The following is a 13,938-nucleotide window of genomic DNA, read 5'->3' as shown; positions in this document are numbered from 1 at the left end:
AGTGAGGGAGAGGAGGGGTACATACAACCAGTTACGTTTTGGGAATGTTGTCAAAGCTGCATTTAATCAGATCTACCAAAAAAGATACACAGATTAAGATTACTTTGATTAAGAGACAACCATCAAGTTTTGTTTGTCCCGCCATTTCATTCTGAACTAGTGTGTTTTGAGCCTGTACTCCACATTAGACTGGCACTAGATTAAATGCAAGCTTTGACCCACTGGTTAAAGGCATATTCTGAACAGAATACTCTGTGGAATCTCAATTTTATCTTTAGTTCTTATCTACTTAATTTAATTAAATACATTACCAAACCATATTTCCCATGTCTTCCGATAACCACCACAAAGCAAGCCGTTTACAATTGAAGAGTAGTTTGAGGTTCTTTAATCCAGGTCTTGGGCTATAGCTGCCAGGATCTAAGGACACTAACGACTGGTGCTTAAGGACGAGGTGGAGGAGGGCTATGAGTGTGGAAATGTACAGAGGGCTAAGTGGATTGGAACTGCATAATTCCCAGCTGTCAGAAGCCATGCAGGCAGCGTATGGAGACTCCCATTGAACGACAAAAGAAAATTATTAAAAACAAAACCGCAGACCAGTAGTGCAGGAATTCAAACACATAATGCTCAGCTCAATTGAAAAATCAGTTTAATGTTCCCCATTTCAGTCATAAGTGCCATATGCAATTTTATCCAATTTATATTTTATATATACAGTACATACAGTTAGTACATTTACATACAGGCTTGTCCTGAACAGCAGTGAAATATTGGTAATCATTTAGGTCATTTACATTGTTTGTCCTCACAAAAAAGTGATAAAGAGTTTTTATCATGATGTAAAAATTCTACCCAAAGCTTGTGGAATGAATACATCAGTTGAGCAAATCCAAGGAACAAGGATCATTATTTATTGCTGGTGATATTTCCTTTTTAATGGGTTAAGACAGGTAAGTGAACCAAATTTCAAGCTATCAACTACTGATTATTTAGACCAAGTGTTCACCGAGTTTCAATGCTCGATGTTGCAACAGTTCACAGTAATTCCAATAAAGTGTCAAAATATTCTGTTCAAACAGATTTAATGTAAATTGCTAGATACTTTTTATCTTAAAATATTTAAAGATATTTATAGAGTTATGCCCCAAGTGACCCTTGTATATTTATTCATCTTGTAGGTACTGTGAATATTGTTTTCATTGGGAATACTTCAAAAGGATCCCATCACTGGGTACAAAAGCAGTAATCATTCACTACAACAAAGTGTGCGTCTCTGGTGACAGAATTATAATAACATAGCTGATAAATATACCATATCCTGTTCAGAAGAGGAAAACGCAAATGGTGGTAGTAATTACTATTCATGTAATTGTTTCAGTTGAGGTGTAAGCTCCCCTACAAAAGGTGTGTGTGAACAGAGTTGGGTACAATTTCCATGTCTACATTCCACAGGCATTACAATCTCAAGCTTTTCTGTGGTTTACACAAAGTACAACGATCCTCCCCACCCCCCATATCCCCTGAATGATCTGATGAATGTAACGGAGCAGTTTTTTTTTTTGTCAGAAATCAGTCACCACAGCTCCACGGAAGTCTTGGAAACTGCAATTGGGAATAAGAAAAGGTTTGTAGACATCTGCCAATAGCTATAGAATAAACCTTCCCTCATTGTCTATTGTGAAATAGAGAGTGCGCCATCCTATTAATAAATGGTCATGTAGATCTCATCCTTTATATTCTGTGTAAATCAGGTTGGTTTTGTCATGTTTACGCATTGACTTCTTCACTTATTACCTATGGAAACGGACATACTACTACCTACCCCCCAGAAAAGACCCCTATACATACGGAGAGCACTACTAATGATGCAGTCCGGGTCCTCCAAGACAAAAAGCACCTTTCATTTCATACTTGTCGAGTACAAATTTAAGAAATCATTTTAAACAATGGTCCAAAACTGACTATGCAAAGCTATATTTACTTCCAAAAGCTGCCTGAAGCAAAGGACACAAACCTGATCTTCAGCATAATGAATATAGTTCACATTACAATCTAAGCTTTATGAGTATATCATGAAAGAAAATCTTGGGTAGTTCCCCAACTTGGATGTAATTATATATGTCACTAGCCATAATGCTAAGGAAATGTCTCCTCAGATAATCCCAGAAATCATTCTGTTACGAAATGTGTTCCTATTCAGATAGGAAAAGTTTTGGTTAGGCAGCTATCCAAGGACAAAGACATAGTTCCTTGTAAGAAACTGTACACTTTCACAAGCACTAGCAAGCCGAGACACGAAAACACTGGATTCATTTTCATGCACTCCGTCTTGAGAGAATCTATAATTATGACGTGTAACCCCATTCACTGTCTGTCTGAGGCAGCATTTTTCATGATCACAAAACTGTGAGGATATCAATCTATATATATTTATTTATATATCATCAATTGCCTAAATCAATCCCCTGCTGGATGAAGACCTCCCCAAGATGTTTCCACTTGTTTCGATCTATAGCTTCTCTTTTCCACGTCACACTTGCAAAGTTTATTTACACTTCCCATCTTTTACGTGGTCTGCTGGGTCTTTTTATGTTTAAACCATATGAGTTACTGTGCAGCATATGGTTTTCAAACATAAAAAGTAAAGGTCTGCGAGTTCTGCCAAACCATTTAAGTTGAAATATCTGAAACAGCTGAGCCAGAGCCACGACTAAAAGGTCTTTGGACAAGGAGCAAATCTGCCGAGCACAACTTTTATTTAGCAAAGGTTCAGTTCGAAGCTGGTTACACTGATAGGCTAAAATAAATATTGAATTTAAAAAACAAAAAGATAGAACAAAGCCAGAGCTTCCATTTTCCATTTACCTTTACCCGCCTTTCCTCCAAGCTTACTATTATAATTATAATATTGACTATGTTGAGATCAATTTCACGTTTCAAGGTTACCAAAAATGCAAATTAATACACAGCGACATTATCCTCTAGTTTATTATTCATAACTTATAAAGGAGTACTGCACACAAAGACCTTCAAGTCTTTAACAGTAGTTAAGGAAAAAAAAAAAAGCAAGCAGCAACTAGGCAACTAGTTTTTCAGTCCTGCCCGAAATATTCTTGAACATGCTCCACTGTGGATGGGCAGGAACAGAGGTTAACGCCACCAAGCAAACAATAAGAAAAACAAGGAAATAAAATCCTTTTAGCCTTCCCACTTTTAGCTTCTTCTGTTAGGTTTAAGAAGCCTTTCCTCAAGATGCTTACGTTATCCAAATCTGCTTTTTGGCTTACATCAGTCTGGGCTCTTCTGCATACTTTCCGGTAACCTAAAAGTAAACAAACTAGGTAATGTACAATACATCTCCATTTGTTGAATCAACTTTTTAAGTAACTTGCCTATCAGCTTTCATTTAATTTCAAGTTTTTGTGCGTCATCAGTCTCATTCAATCGCTTTCAAGAGGTCCGCATGCTTTTGTCCATGATGTGACAGAGGCTGCCTTCCGCCTCCTGAAAATCTTACCATGTCAACAAGTGGTACATATGGCAGAGTGCTTTTGCCATCTGAGTTTTCTATTCAAGCGAAGTTCACAGCAGAGCCTGTTGAAACACTTTTCCATCTTCAGTTTTCTTGAAACTGGAGCAGCACCACAAGCCCTTTGTTGTGCGTAATTTTTTTTTTTAGGAAGAGCTTGGCTTTCTCTTCTCACAGAGTCCACCACTAATTGCAATCTACATAATGTCCACTCGAGAAAGTAGTGACAGCTTCAGCTAATGGGCAAGTTGTGCTTTTGTGTTACACCTGAAAATGGTTATTCGTTATTGGTGTGGGGAGAGAGAAAGAAAACACTAAACAAAACAATCTTCCATTTCTGCACCACAAATCTCATCCAAACAGAACTAAATTAGGGAAAATCAAAACGCCCGTCAAAGATTTGAATAATACGGCGAAACGATAAAGGTCAAGTGTGGACAAGGAGTGATTTGTGAGGAGGGAGGTGCAGCACAATGTGGTTAGTGCTCTGCTCAGCTGGAGCGGTGTCTGAGGTACCAGAGGTATGGAAGCCACCTAGAGTCAGGGGAATCTCAGAGCACTAGCCTGCAGCCAAACCTCAGTTTTGAAGCCCAGCCCATACACATCTACAGTGTGACAATGTCCCAGTCATCTGTCTTCTAATACTGCTGGGACATACATCTCACAGAAAATCCTTAAGTCTTTATGAATTTAATCATACAATTATTGGAAAACAGGGTGCTACAATGCAATACACAATGAAAAAAAGTGTCTTTCCACACAGATGGTGTTCCATAGATGTCATGACACATCTGACAAGGAACCTCAACCTGCATCTCTTATCACGAGGGTGTTGTTCATGATGATGTTTACCTTACTGAATGTCATGCACACGGTGACAATAATCCATAACACTTTTCTTCAGCATCTTAAGTCCAGTTAGACTTCCACTACAAAACCTTACCACCACCCAACTCTCCCTGACAGACCTCCCTTCTCATCATAGTCACACTCACTAACACTCACACACACACAGACCCCAACAGTCAGTGCAAGAGCTCCTCTTGTACCCTTCAGGTCCTCCAAAGCACACCATGGCAGTAACACCCAGCTTCCCCAATCAGCCCTGATTTGCTTTTACCGGCTGTACATCCCAAACACCAAGAAACTGAAAAACACGGTCACGCCCACCAAGGACACAGTGGCAGGCGCAGTGAAGAACTGCCGGTAGTTGATGCGGAAGTACCAGATAATTGCCAGCATTACCACAAATACAGGGATCATTAGGTTCCCCATGCTGAGCACAACTCCCCCGTGCTCTCCCGCCACCACGGGGTCAGGGACGGGCTCTCGGGTGGCCTGGGACACGTGACAGTGGATCACACTGTTATCAGTGATGTTGAGGGAGAGCAGGGTCCGAGTCTGGTCCTGCAGGAGCTGGCCCTGGTATATGAGTTTGATCTGCTGCTCCTGGCCCGAGAAGTATTTGCTGGGAAATGAAAGGAGAAAGCCACCTTAGTGCGGTACCACCACACAGCAAATGCCCCAACTAAAGGACAGGCTTTAAAACACTTTTAGATCTCGTTTTACATTTTGTAATAACAAAATTATGTTACAGTAAAAAAAGAGGGGGAAGTAGCAAGAATGTATGAAAGTATGAATAATCTGCTGATTTGAACCCTCCTGAGGCAATTTCGAGAAGTATAAAGCATGAGAAAACAGCTAGTTTTACTTAAAAAAACAAAAACAACATTAGAGGAATGAATATTTGGTATTAATTCCTCTAATTCATGCATTTTCAAGTGTGGCTTCATTAGAGAAGTACTTGGACTGTTTGTTTTTTGTGCTCTGATTTAAGTTGTACAATAGGGGGTTAGACAAGTGGTAAAAAAATTATGAAAAATGATGACATCAACAGCAACACTTTGCATGTACAGTGAAGAGCTCAGAACTTCAAGAGGTACAAAACAAGGTATTTCAGGGATGAACATTTTATTATTGAAATATATATATATATATATATATATATATATATATATATATATATATATATATATATATAATAAATATTATTCACCTGAATATGGGACAGTGTTTTAATATTACCCAAACTAGTTTTTGTACATACCACATTAAGCAGCGAGGATTTTCCTACCTTTTCAGAAGCCCAATGGTGTCGTCAGGCATCACCACAGCCACCTCCTCTGTGTCATTCAAGAACTTGAGGCGCACTTTGATCTGTCTGTCCTCCACGTCCACCCCGCAGTGGCTGCTCTGACTGGGCTCCTCCTGCAGCGGGGCGCTGGGCTCACTATCGGAAGCTGCTCTCTTCCTCAGCCCCTGGATGTTCAGGAGGTGATCTATGCTAGCGTCGGCTGCCCCTTCACTCTGTGGCATCTGCTCGGGACTGCCGATCTCCGAGCCGGTCTCACCCTCGTCCTCGGGTTTGTCCTCCACCGTGGGGGTCGGGGGCTGGGCTTCTGTAGAATCTGAGCCAGAGGTCCCCCCCATGTAAGCGTCTCTCCCGCCAATGCTAACCAGAGAGACGTGGGCACCGGCCGTGAGGATGGTGCCCAGAATGTGGTCACCCCGGTCCGCCACATAGGTAGAGAGCCAGGCCAGCACCAGCGCCAGGCCCATGAATACCACTCCTCCAGCTACCGTCACTTCATCACCAACTCCCTCGAGGATCGTCATGGTGGGCAGTGCCATCCAACACCCACTGAGCTCTGAGCAGAAAGGACAGGTAAGTGCAACATCAGACAGGTAACAGTGAAGTCTTAAAACACCCATCACTAAAATGCAAACCATCCCTGAGATGAGGTACTTGTTAAAAGTGGCACATGCACAGAAAATTTAGTTTTTGTGATGTTTGTTTTTCAATTAACATAAAACATTCAAATTCAGGGTATTTAATACACTGCTTAATTTCTCTGTTTTGGAGAGGTTGGGCTTGCTCAAAATGTACGACTGATGTGTTTAACATTAGAAGAAATACAGACTGGCCTTATATTACTTCATATTTTGGAACTGAGATTGCCCCCCCCCCCCCCCTACCGAAAACAAACCTAAAATAAATGTGTATTTGTTTATATAATTGTAGTATTCTTGTACCATTACATTTTGATACAAGGGGGAGGGTATATTTTGGGGAAGGGTAGAGCAAGATTAGTCTTTGACCTAGATCAGCACTAAAGTATAGCATCATGGTATGTTATACTACATTTATATAGGCTAGACCCTCAACAATGCGGAGAACAATAACTTAGTGGGCTACACAACAGCCATTCACTAACTTCTGTTTTATGTAACACCCTCAAGACGACGACACACTGTCATCCTAAACACAGTCACCGCAATGAAGGAGCACAGTGTTGAAAAAGATGCGTCTCTGATGATACGATGATCAACCTACCTGGCAGTATCGTCTCATTTCGACGGGGGAAGTAGGAAACGTGAAGTTAGCATTTCATTAACACGCAGACATCGCCTCGATTTTCTTTCCAATTTAAACATCCACCCTTTCAATCGCGTTCAATTAAGGAGGTGACTGTAAACACTACGGACTGTGGTTATTGTCCATCTTGTGCTATGTAAAATGCCAACAACAGTAACGACCTTCGACCAGGATTCATTTTTTCTTTCTTTCAAGCTACAAACAGCTCAATAAACGACTTGATCGACCTCTTGCGACTTGTTATTTACACCATCTATACATATATAGGGTTTTAGTGAAGAGAAATTGTATTACCTTTTTGGTTTTCAAAGCATTTTAATTTGGCCACTCAGCAGCAATTGCCTTTACCCCACTCCTCGGCCACATACAAACACAAAATATGCTGACGTCAGCCTACAGCACGTCCTGCGTACGTCACGCAACTTGCAGCGCAAAAGGCTCCTCGTCAGTGCCTCAGCTGCAAACGTTGGTATTGCAAGTGTGATCACAAACAGATGCGTTTATATATGTTTATTACAGATTGACGTGCTTTCTTCTTGTGTACTTGACATTTGACACTGCAGCTTTGGTATTTGTATGTATTTGTTTTATATAGCTGTTCCGAGTCATTTTCACGAATTTGTTTTATATAAAAGTTAACATAGCTGAGCTCTCTGCAGATAATCACCCACTGATGCTGTTACTGCTCGCCTAAACGCTAGAGGTCAGTAATATAATACTATAATAAGTTGACACTTTGCATGGAGTAAATGTGACTTCATACACCAGGTATATTTTGTACTCCCAAAACAACTCTGACACTGAATTTGTTCAACAAGGTTTACATTTTAATTATTAATTTTCACATTCACAAGACAAAATACACCAATGATAATAATAATTATAATACAAATATTCCAACTGATATTTCCCTGTCAGAATTGTCAAAAGTATTCCTTAATTAGAATAGCCTAAATAAGCATGTTTATGTGCAAAACAACAGAGAAAATGTTGAAGTATATTATAATTACATTCCGGGATGTCAGTATTATGACAGAATATTACTAAAGGCATTTATTTCACAGTTAAATAATAAATAAGAGTAAATAACAGGGCACTGTGTGGTCAGAGATTGTGTCCTTAGCATAAACATTGTGAAGGTTAAAACATCCCACGCTGGGTAGTCATGGCCTCCCCGTAAAAGTGTGCCTGCTGTCACCTTGATTCCATTCTTCTTATCAGCTTTACTCGCTCTAAACTATTCCTGAATGTTGGTTCTGTTCTGGTCTGTGATTTTTTTTTAGGGAAATCCAGAAGTACTTAAAACTGAGAGGAGGTGGACTCGGAAGAACACTGTTCTTGTGGTCATTTCAGACATCCTTCTGTCTCGAGCAAGAGGTAGACCTTGAGTGACTGGGGCAGGTCCAGCAGGGTGATGGCGGAGTGGCAGTGTGCTCCGAGGTGGCGGCGCAGGGCACAGCGGGACAGGTGCTGCAGCCGACGGGGCTGCTTGCTCATCTGCAGCACAGACTCATAGAACGTTTGGTGATTCTGAGGGAGACAAAGAGCAGGTCAGTCACCTGTGGATGAGACCATTTTGGTCCCAACAGTTAAAGTTCTGATTTTACAATGGGCCACAGTCAATAAAGGATGTGCTCAAATTGCCTGAGCTTAGAAATTCGAGAACCAGGTTATTTGAGCTGGAATAGACATCTAGAAAAGCATGCCTGGATTTGTATTATTTTTTATATATGTATATCTGACCTCTTTTAAGATTGTATTTATTTATTTTCAATTTAGTATTTTCACCTGGAAATTATGATGAGTGTTATTTCTTTATTACTTAATTCTTTATGTCTCTTCAACACCAACCTGCCAAACTTCCGGTGGTACAGTTTCAACCCAGGAATTACAAAGTGGGATGTTGTCATAGGAGTTCAGAAGCACTTCCATGGTCAGAGGGGACGATGAGCACAGTTTTAGCATCTAGACAAAAGAAAGCAGCACAAGTGCAAGGTAAGTGCTGATCTATTCAGCAGCGAACATCAGAGGCTCAACTTTACAAAAGGTGCTTGGGTAATTGCTGTAGAATCTGGTTCACTGGGTCCATATAAGAATAAATGTAATGGGATTGCTACTAGCAACCAAGAGACACACATCTCTCTCTTTCTTCTCTATTATTATTTGATACAGTCCTGTCGGTTTGGAAAAAGACAATATGTTTGCACAACCATACTCTAAATGGGGTGCATAAACTTCTATTGAATAATTTATATATTTTTTCATCCCCCTGTCTTCCTCAACTTCTGACCTTTGGGTGGACAGGCAGAGCCCCGTGATTGAGCAGTGATTGGACCATTCTCTCTGGCTCATACTCCAAGTAGTCCTCCACCACCTGAAACAAGTGTGTAGAGAGCATTAGCAGCTTAGTTTGTTACTACAGTTATGTAGATGAACTCCATCCAAGGGAGTGGAGACAATAATTGGAAAATGTTTCGGGCACAAGGTGGTTAAACAGAATCAAGCTCTTTATTGCTCCAAATATGTATTTCTTTCTTTCTTTCTTTCTTTCTTTCTTTCTTTCTTTCTTTCTTTCTTTACATAAAATAACATTTCCTTTCCTTCTTCATCCAACTTCACACTCATCAAACCCCATACCCACCTGGAGTAAGCAGTCCATAGGAGAGTACCCAGCACAGTTGGTGAGGTTGACTTCTGCTCCATGCTCCAGCAGCAGCTTTATGATCCTGTAGCTGCAGTTAGCACAGGCATTGTGAAGTGGGGTGTGCTGCTTCCTACCTGCCACCCTGGGGTCGGCCCCACTGCTCAGTAGCCGCTGGACCACACGGTAGTAGCGCCCCCCCTCAGAAGGCCTCTCAGCCCCAGCACAAGCTGTATTGAGTGCTGTCTCCCCCTCACGGTTCCTGGAGAAAATATCCGCCCCGTGGCACAGGTAGAGGGCCAGATGCTCCTCCAGGCCCTGTTTGGCCGCCACATGCAGAGGAGTGAGCTGGCTGTCCTTGGTGTGGATGTTCACTGTCGCCCCATACTCCACAAGGAGCTTGGCACACCTGCAAGAGAGTAAAAATGGCAGCTTTGAGAAATGTTTCCAAGCCCATGGTCCAGCTTCAGGATGCAATGGTGAACTGATGCTAAATCTGAAAGTGGATCATAAAAGGCCATTAAAAGCATTGCTTCATTTATAGTTCATAGAATGTACTGTTTTCAAACCTTTTCTGTTTGATATTAACCCTTTTTTTAAATGAGGAACTGCCACTTAATTCACAGCCACCATTTTGGAATAGTCAAGTATCACTGAAAACTACTAACTACAAACCCCTCCATTACCACACTTACTGGTAAAGGTTGTGCAAGCCCTTGTGACTGTGGAGTCCCTTTTTACATGTAGTGTATTCTTTACATAAAAGTCTTCATGGACATAGGCCACTATCTTGCAAAGAGCCTGCCAGAGGTGTAAGACCTTATGGGGAACTCACTGGTAGGTTTTGGGAGTGCTGCAGAGATGCAATGGAGCACAGCCTTCTGAGGAGAGGATGTTAGGGTTGGCACCATAGCTGAGCAAGAGGTTGACACAGTCAGTGTGTCCACCAGTGCAGGCATCATGCAGGGCAGTGGTGCCCCCAACTGAGGCATTAACATCAGCACCTGCAGTCAATAGGGCCTTGGCACAAGCAGTGAATCCCCGGCTTGCAGTAATACGCAGTGCTGAACTCTGCTTAGTTTTGGAAGTAAGTACCCAATGCCCTGGTGGAAAAAGGAGATCGATATATACATACATACATGCACACACACACTTTATGCTTGTCTATTTCACATCACATTTAAATATACCTCCCTGCATCACACAACAAACCACAAAGAAACTTTTTTAATACTGATATATTCCCCTGTTAAATTTCCTCTGATTCTCCTTAGAAAAAGCTTTTCATATATATATATATATATATATATATACACCGATCAGCCATAACATTATGACCACTGACAGGTGAAGTGAATAACACTGATAATCTCGTTATCATGGCACTTGTCAGTGGGTGGGATATATTAGGCAGCAAGTGAACATTTTAGCCTCAAAGTTGATGTGTTAGAAGCAGGAAAAATGGGCAAGCGTAAGGATCTGAGCGACTTTGACAGGGGCCAAATTGTGATGGCTAGACGACTGGGTCAGAGCATCTCCAAAACTGCAGCTCTTGTGGGGTGTTCCCAGTCTGCAGTGGTCAGTACCTATCAAAAGTGGTCCAAGGAAGGAAAAGCGGTGAACTGGCGACAGGGTTATGGGCGGCCAAGGCTCATTGATGCACATGGGGAGCGAAGGCTGGCCCGTGTGGTCCGATCCAACAGACAAGCTACTGTAGCTCAGATTGCTGAAAAAGTGAATGCTGGTTCTGATAGAAAGGTGTCAGAACACACAGTGCATCGCAGTTTGTTGTGTATGGAGCTGCGTAGCCGCAGACCAGTCAGGGTGCCCATGCTGACCCCTGTCCACTGCCGAAAGCGACTACAATGGGCATCAGAACTGGACCACAGAGCAATGGAAGAAGGTGGCCTGGTCTGATGAATCACGAGTTCAAGGTGTTGACTTGGCCTCCAAATTCCCCAGATCTCAATCCAATCGAGCATCTGTGGGATGTGCTGGACAAACAAGTCCGATCCATGGAGGCCCCACCTCGCAACTTACAGGACTTAAAGGATCTGCTGCTAACGTCTTGGTGCCAGATACCACAGCACACCTTCAGAGGTCTAGTGGAGTCCATGCCTCGAAGGGTCAGGGCTGTTTTGGCGGACCTACACAATATTAGGCAGGCGGTCATAATGTTATGGCTGATTGGTGTATATATATATATATTTGTTTTAAGTAACAATAAAACAAGCCTAAAGAACATCAACTGAATAAATTAGTGTGAAAAAAACAACAGAAAAAACAAGTTACAACAGTTGCTATACTACTTTGATGCATTTAAGTCCCCTACAGCAGCCTACCCAGCTCGGCGGACCAGACCATCTCATCCTGGACTGTTTCCATGATGGCATTGGCCATAGCCTCATCTCTGAAGATGGACTTGACTTTCACAGGGTCCCCAGAGAGGAGTGTGCCATGAATGGCAGTGTCACGGCAGTACTTGGACTCAGGGGTCTGTCTGGGGACAAGATTCTGCCTGACTGGGGGCAGGGGTCTTCTTACAGCAGCACTCCGCCTGGCCAGGGCGCGGCGCTCTCTCTCCCAGTCCAGGAACTCCTGCTGCAACCTCAGTGAGCGCAGGGTGGCAGAGGTGAAGACAAACGTGTCCCTGGACATTGCTGTAGTGTGCTTCTGTTACAGTCACCCCTAGTGTAATGCGGAAGAGAGTCAAAGTTGAGTTCAGTCTTCGTTTTTAGCCCTGGTCTTTGAATTTCATTGTGTCTTCTGTTTTTCCCAACTGCACTCTCAGTGACACATGAGGTTACACTGACCATCTCAAAAGCTGTTTTAAACTGAAAACAAGGACCTAGTTATGAACATAACTAAAGCACAAACAAAAGCAGGTGAAAATATAATCATTATATAACACCAGTAAATACCTGACTGAGCTATGACTTTTTTCTGGAATTGTTATAATTCATAATTGTATAACCGTAGGTAGCCGAATGTGTGCTTAAACATGTGATCCATTAGATTGTTGATTTATGTATTGCTGGACACTTTTCACCTCTGCCCTTGAAATATAGTTAGCACAAACTCAGCTATCGGTTATTTTACTGGAACATGTCATATTGACAGTAACTAGATGTAGGTCCCCCAAGCCCAGCAGTTCCTGTGTTCCCACACACAGACACCTTACTCACTGTACTCACGCCACTTCTGTAGAATCCAGTAAAATGGCAGGTTGATGACTTTTAGGAATTATTACAACTCACAACCGCCTGGGCATCCATAAGTTAACCTGGGTGTTTGTATATCAGGAACTGCATTTGAGCCCGGCTTCTGTACTGCAGGCAAATTTCATCAGTCAGACTGACAGGTGCAGATGCCCCTTCTTTAAAAACACAGTCATGGGATTGTGTTGCCTGTTTTCTGCCGGCAGGAGAGTTCATCTCAGTTATTAATAGAAGGGCACGTTGGTCTGTGAATGCAGCACTGCTAGAGGTTCATTACCAAGCATAACTATTTATTTTTAATGGAGTATTTTGGTCAGGGATGTTGAACATTTGTTTGGTGCTAGGCTATTGAAAGAACTGGATGCGCAACACATTAAAAACATTAAAACTGTAAATAGTGAAGTTCTAAAAATGAAAATATATGTTTTTAAATGATGAATATCAAAAAGCCTGTGGTACAAAATAAAAATAAACCCTTAATTTACTTTTTTTAAACTTATATTAGCACTCTGAAGATTTTGTGTGTCACTCTAACACTTTTTGTTTTGTTTCCTCATTGGGGAAAATGGGTGTCAACTCCACATGAGCCAAAGTTTTACATCACGTTTGGACTGTGTTATGTCAAGATGTAAATATACAGATCATATACATTTTCTGAATCATCAGCACCTTAGGAAAGATGTTCACATTGGTCCATTTTAACCAATACTTAAGTGGATGAGCTCATGTGGAATTCAAAGCTGAAGACACTGGCACTTCAGGACTGGAGTTGTATTGCACTTATGTTGTAAGTCGCCCTGGATAAGGGCATCTGCCAAGAAATAATAATAATAATAATAATAATAATAATAATAATAATAATAATAATAATAATAATAATAATAATAATAATAATTTAAAGTTCTGTTGCACATTTTTCATAGACTCAACATTTCCCCAAATGTGATTGAAACTGGTATTAATAGCCTGGTATCTGGTAATTAGAGACATGGAACCTGAGAATTCCTTTGAGAAAGACAACGTGTTTCTCACAAGCACCAACTCAAGCAGCACGGTTTGCCTGCATTGCCTTCAATTGTCCAATCCCATGATGCTGTGCTCTGTGTGTGCT

The 13,938-nt window shown here is 41.5% G+C and overlaps 2 protein-coding genes across 3 annotated transcripts; both read right to left on the bottom strand.

Annotated features, from left to right (window-relative positions):
• Positions 1-635: 635 nt before the first annotated feature.
• tmub2 (transmembrane and ubiquitin-like domain containing 2) lies at positions 636-7,377 on the bottom strand. Of its 2 annotated transcripts, none has more exons than XM_066698603.1 (3): positions 7,263-7,377; positions 5,667-6,240; positions 636-5,000 (listed from the first exon to the last, which is right to left on the bottom strand). In XM_066698603.1, exons 2-3 carry the CDS (start codon positions 6,221-6,223, stop codon positions 4,649-4,651), a joined length of 909 nt encoding a protein of 302 aa, XP_066554700.1. In that variant the 5' UTR covers positions 6,224-6,240; positions 7,263-7,377; the 3' UTR covers positions 636-4,648. The 2 variants fall into 2 exon arrangements, with proteins under 2 accessions (XP_066554700.1, XP_066554701.1); XM_066698604.1 differs by lacking the exon at positions 7,263-7,377 and adding an exon at positions 6,927-7,247.
• Positions 7,378-7,773: 396 nt separating this feature from the next.
• On the bottom strand, positions 7,774-12,949 carry asb16 (ankyrin repeat and SOCS box containing 16). The gene is made up of 7 exons (XM_066700219.1): positions 12,795-12,949; positions 11,952-12,297; positions 10,445-10,712; positions 9,610-10,018; positions 9,259-9,342; positions 8,820-8,933; positions 7,774-8,498 (listed from the first exon to the last, which is right to left on the bottom strand). Exons 2-7 carry the CDS (start codon positions 12,265-12,267, stop codon positions 8,313-8,315), a joined length of 1,377 nt encoding a protein of 458 aa, XP_066556316.1. The 5' UTR covers positions 12,268-12,297; positions 12,795-12,949; the 3' UTR covers positions 7,774-8,312.
• Between the last annotated feature and the right edge of the window lie 989 nt (positions 12,950-13,938).

The sequence above is a fragment of the Amia ocellicauda genome, chromosome 3, assembly GCF_036373705.1.
Source record: "Amia ocellicauda isolate fAmiCal2 chromosome 3, fAmiCal2.hap1, whole genome shotgun sequence".
NCBI lineage: Eukaryota > Metazoa > Chordata > Actinopteri > Amiiformes > Amiidae > Amia > Amia ocellicauda.
Note: the sequence above shows the minus strand (reverse complement) of the source record. Positions and strands in the feature narration are given on the sequence as shown.